This window comes from Neophocaena asiaeorientalis, unplaced genomic scaffold, assembly GCF_003031525.2.
Source record: "Neophocaena asiaeorientalis asiaeorientalis breed wild unplaced genomic scaffold, Neophocaena_asiaeorientalis_V1.1 scaffold606, whole genome shotgun sequence".
NCBI lineage: Eukaryota > Metazoa > Chordata > Mammalia > Artiodactyla > Phocoenidae > Neophocaena > Neophocaena asiaeorientalis.
The window spans coordinates 1,662,544-1,668,344 of record NW_020173687.1 but is presented as its reverse complement, the minus strand read 5'-3'; the positions used below and the strand labels follow the sequence as shown (position 1 = coordinate 1,668,344).

The 5,801-nt window shown below is 54.8% G+C and overlaps 1 protein-coding gene across 1 annotated transcript in view; it reads right to left on the bottom strand.

Annotated features, from left to right (window-relative positions):
- Positions 1–5,801, bottom strand: part of TAF4 (TATA-box binding protein associated factor 4) — a 72,481-nt gene that overhangs the window by 32,577 nt on the left and 34,103 nt on the right. Inside the window, exon 2 of the mRNA XM_024750196.1 lies at positions 4–170. Coding sequence (XP_024605964.1) covers positions 4–170 — 167 coding nt within the window. The remainder of the gene's footprint in view (positions 1–3; positions 171–5,801) is intronic.

The window sequence follows — 5,801 nt, the reverse complement described above, 5'->3', positions numbered from 1 at the left end:
CACCTGCACGGTGGAGATCTGCACGGGAGGGGCACTTGTGGGCGTGGCCGGGCGGGGCGCCATGGCGGTCTGAGGCTGGGCCTGGGCGTGGGCCTGGGCCTGCATCTGGGCCAGGGCCTGCTGAGGAATCATTAACAGCTGCCCGTTCTCGCTCCGCACGAGGACCATACCTGGGGGAGGAGAGCTGGCATCGGGAAACACGCCCCAGGGCCGGACTCCATGGGGGAGCCCGGCAGCTCAGAGGAGGCAAAAGGAGAAGCTGTCAAACACAGTCGCAGAACTCTATACACACCTGCGAGAAAGAGGGTCCGCAGCACGACAAAAACGTAAAAGGAGTTTTTTCCTGGATTCAAACAGCAACAGTGGGCCAGGCAGCCGAGCTGCTCACGCCGCCGTCTGCCCCTACGCTGGCCTGCAGGTCAGGAGGCCCGGAAGCCGAGGGCCTCGTGTGCTCCCAACACAGGCTGCCCGGTGTGGCCAAGTTCACAAGGCAGCAGGTGTCTGGCAGGAGGTCGTTCGTGGCTGGAGCCTCAGACCCGAGCCCTGCCCTGGAGCAGGTGTCCCCACCCCCGTCCCCGTGGGCTGGGCTGGGCCCTGGGAGGCAGCAGCCCACATGCCCAGGGCTCCCCGCCTGCAGTCCTGTGAGGCCCCGACACTCCTTCCAGAACAGGACCACTCTTGGGTGGGGTGGGGGGGGGGCAGTTCTGTGCCCACGAAGACCTGAGGCGCCCACCACAGAGACACAAAGACACGGAGGACCGCTCACACTTCACGGTGCTTCAGCTACGTCACTGGAAGCCCAACCCTAGCGGGCAGGTTTGGCGTTAATTCCAGCTTCAAAAACCGGCAACCAATTATATCCTAGATTCCACTAGAAACAGCAACACAACTTTCACACTTGATTTCCCATGACGGATTAGTGATGGAGCTGCAAGGGGAGACCTAAAAACGCCATAAACACCGTACTCTTCCCAAAGCAAGGCCTCAGCACAGGGCCCTGCACGAGGCACCCCACTGAAGAGTGACGCAGCCAGGCAAGGGGGTGTCGACCAAGGAGCCTGCTGCCTGGGCAGCCCCTGCGTCCTCCCATGAGGCAGCTGAAAATCAGGTCCAAGAACCTCCTGCCAGCTTCACAAGGGACATCAGGCTTTCCCCTGCTGAACCAAACAGGAGTTCGATCCAACTCACAAGTCTGAGAAGTCTCTGAAGCTGCTGGGTCCCGGCTCCTTCGACACCCATCGTGACATCAGGAAATAAGAGGCCTTTCCCTGGGGTCACATCTGCTACTCTTGATCCAAGAGAACCACGTGTATGCCCATCACGAGAGCTTCCTTCCAAAACACCCCTTTTAAAATACGCCATGCTGCAGGAAAGGAAACCGTAAACAAAACAAAACGGCGCCCACAGCGCGGGGAGAATACCTGCAAGCAATGCGACCGACACGGGATTAATCTCCGAAATATACAAACAGCTCATGCCGCTCAATACCAAAAAAACGAACCACCCAGTCAAAAAACAGACACTTCTCCAAAGAAGACCTACACAGATGGCCAAGAGGTACATGAAAAGATGCTCAACATCACTAATTATTAGAGAAATGCAAATCAAAACTACAATGAGGTGTCACCTCACACCGGTTAGAATGGCCATCATCAGAAAGTCGACAAACAATAAATGCTGGAGAGGGTGTGGAGAAAAGGGAACCCTCCTGAACTGCTGGTGGGAATGTAAACTGATACAGCCACTACGGAGAACAGTATGGAGGTTCCTTAAAAAACTAAAAATAGAGCTACCATACGATCCAGCAGCCCCACTACTGGTGTGTACCCTGAGAAAACCATACTTCGAAAAGATACACACATCCCTACATTCATAGCAGCACTATTCACGATATCCAGGACATGGAAACCACCTAAGTGTCCATGGACAGAGGAATGGATAAATAAGATGGGGCACATATATACAATGGAATATTACTCAGCCATAAAAAAAAGAATGAAATAACGCCATTTGCAGCAACATGGATGGACCTGGAGATGATCATACTAAGTGCAGTCAGTCAGAGAAAAACAAATATCACATGACATCACTTATATGTGGAATCTAAAAAAATGATACAAATGAACTTATTTACAAAACAGAAACAGACGCACAGACTTACAAAACAAGCTTATTGTTACCAAAAGGGAAAGGATGGGGGGGTAATTTAGGAGGCTAGGATTAACATATACACACTTCTATATATAAAATAGATCATCAATAAGGACTACCGTATAGCACAGGGAACTCTACTCCATGTTCTATGGTAACCTATATGGGAAAACAATCTGAGAAAGAATGAATGTATGTCTATGTATGACTGAATCACCCTGCTGTACACCTGAAACTAACACAACACTGTAAATCAACTATACTCCAATATAAAATAAAAATTAAAAAACTTAAACTAAAAAAATAAAATAAGCCATGCTAAAAAAATAAAAAACCAACAGCTGCTGCAAATAACTCACTCTTTTGAAACCTGGAAACTCGTTAAAGCACTGAGGAGAGAAAGGCCTGGCAGGCCGACAGCCAGAACTGACGTATGTCCACGCCCTAAGAAGTTTGCACCACGCTCGGGACAGGTTTGGTGGGCCAGGGGGAGGCTCAAGGGGCCAAAGAAGTCAGGGCTGGGCCACTGTGGCGGGTGTTGCACAGCTGCCCACCCTGGCCCATGCCTGTGCTGGGGCCCCCAGAAGAGGGCTCTCGGTGAACACCCAGCCGTTCACTCACCGGTCCACTCAGACGCCCGTCCAGAGACCCCTGCTCCTCCCTCGCAGGGATCCTAGGGGCCAGGGCAGCCGAGCAGGCCCCTGCAGCTCCCACGGCTGGACACCCCAATTTCAAACTCGCTAATGGGGCAGCTGACGCCTACACTTTGATTATCGAATGCTTGTTTGCTTGAAAAATGATGTCTGCAGAAATATAAAGGAATGTTTAAATAATATTCATGAAAAGCAACGGGATTAATATGGCTATGAAGTGACGGTGGTCTTTTGGACACCAAAGTCTAGGAAAATGGACACTAGGGATGTGTGATGAGCCTCTGAGAGCAAGCTGGGGATGGAAGCAGAAGTCCCCCAAGAAGTGACCGTGGGACCCCGGAAGTGACAAGACCTCTCTGCAGCACTGAAAAGTCTCCAGTGGTTACAGACACGGGAAAGCAACAGCCTCTGGGCATGAGGGCCACGGGGCTGGTCTGGCCAGCGGCTCCGCGGGCAGGCGTGGCGGGCGCTGCGCCCAGGACACCTGTCAGCTTCCCTGGGTACCGCATGCACAGTCACTGGTTCTGACAAAAACGGAGTCAGACATGCACGTGCCGCCGGGGGGGAATCCAAACAGCCACGCTGGCCTCAAACACCCCGCAGTAACGGCGCTATCACCGCTCTGGATCTCGTAAACTCAAACAGATAACTATGCAGTATCCATTCAGAGGCAAAGAAACACAACTCTGTCTCAAAATGTAACTTAAATGACTTTTAGATAAAAGGTCATGGAAGAGCAATCCCCGGCATTCGCAGCAGGCAGCACGGGTGGCCTGGGACACACACCACCCGGGGCCCCACCCGGCCCCAACCCACGCCGGGAGGCCACCTGTCGTCAACCCTCCGCGGGCGGGCGCAAGGCCAGCTCTGGGAGCGACTCAGGGAATGGCCTTACAGACCGGGCCACCGAGGCCGGCAGGGAAGTGACTTCCCAGGAGCCTGGACGGGGGCCCGCACAGCACGGCCCCGAGGCCCCAGCACACACACCCAGGCAGTCTGGCTTGAACAGCGACCTAGAGGAGGGCTGTATGCATGGGCCATGTTCATCCCAGCCTTACGTCAGGGAGGAGGTCAAACTTGTCACACTGAACACAGCTTCCATTTCAGAAGGCCCTCAGGGGAGGCCAGGGGCCACAGACCCTGCCCAGGTCCCCCTCCCTGCACCCCTCACCCCTCCACTCAGGACGCTCTGGAACCAAAACAGGCCAACGTGCACCAGCAACAAGCACGACACGGTGAGTTCAAGCAGCCAGAAAGCCATCCAGGGTTTCCTTTTTAAATAATTTTAACGTCTTTCTTAGTATAGAGGTAAGTGTTCATGAGAGAAAACCTGAGAAACATGGAGATGTACAAGGAAGACAGAAATCTCCAGAAACCCCATCTCCTTTGGCTACTAGACTGTGTATTTCCTTCCACCCTCTGTCCTACGTGCACATGTATAACATATGTGTTTTGATAACCGTAAAGAAAACTGGGGTAATTCTGTTGATATCTGGCTTGGTAATTTCTTTTCAGAACCGTAATTTTCAGTGGTTACATGGTATTTCATCCAGAACGTATTTATGATTTCTTTATTGACGGAGACAGGCATTTTCTATTTTTTGTTACTGTGGGAGCTCAGGTTCTTCGATTACAACGCGCAGCACAAACCCCCATCAGCCGCGTTAAGGCCACGCTGCTCGGCTGTGGCCAAGCCTCCGCGTGCTCATACGTAAGACAGGACGACACCGCCTGTTTGGGAGGCCGGGCGCCGATGCGGCCACAGAGCAGAGTGAGCTCCGCGGGGTGGGGCCGCGTCCCCCACCGCAGCCCAAGCACAACCAACAACCCTTAAGGACTGAATGAATCCCAGCCTCCCTCAGTCACCAGAGTTCAACATCAACTCGAGTGTTCTTACCCAATGTTACGGTTTTTCTGACCCCTTTCATGCCAGCATTTTTCACTGTATTTTTAACCAAGATGTAGGTCAGCCAGAGCTACACTACAAATTAAACAGGCATTTTCTGCCCCGCCTGGGAACGTCCACCTGCAAGACATCGCTTCTGGGGAAATGTTCTTCAGCACGACCTTCGGGGGCTCCGGCCTCGACCTCACCCCCGTCACACACGCTCGTCCTTCAACCTGGGCTCGGGGGGGCGAGGGTGGGGGGGCTCCCAGCTGCGCTGGCACAAGCAGGGAACAGCGGCCGGGTCAGACGGACCAGACCCCTCCCTGCCCCCCCTCCCACCCCGACAAGGGTCCCCAGCACCGTCACCTGCCAGACGGCGCAGAGTCTGCAGAGAGAGCACTACGAAAGGCAGATCCTCCACAACCAAGATGTGCAAAACGGAACTGCCCCCAACCCGCTGCGTGAACCCTGAAGAAGCCAGAATTGGACGGGAGCACAGGAACCCGCGCGTGGCATGGTGTCCCACAGCTGGAGAGCTCACTCCTGAGAGCCCTGACACGTTTCCTAACCGTACAGGGGAGCTGGGGGGAGGGCTCCCAGGACCGTCCCGCCCAGACCCCAGGCCGCAGCAGCGGAGAGAGGAGCCTGGGCCTCATGGAGCATCCCTGAGACCCAACAGCCCAGGAGAACAGCCACTGGCCAGCGTGACGGTGGCCCTCCTGCCATACCACCTCCCTCAGCCCTGCCCAGGGTGCCTGCCCCTCCAGTAGGTCCCCATGGGACGGGGTCCCCCAACTACTCCAATGGAAGCAGAGTCAGCAAGACGCCAACACGGACGCCGGGGAAGCTGACTTAAATTACGGCCTAACTGTTCCTTTCGCTCCTGTGGCTGTTTGCCTTTTACACCACCTAAAAGAAAGTGCAGGGGCTTCCCTGGTGGCGCAGTGGTTGAAAGTCCGCCTGCCGATGCAGGGGACATGGGTTCGTGCCCTGGTCCGGGAAGATCCCACGTGCCGCGGAGCGGCTGGGCCCGTGAGCCATGGCCGCTGAGCCTGCGCGTCCGGAGCCTGTGCTCCGCAACGGGAGAGGCCACAACAGTGAGAGGCCCG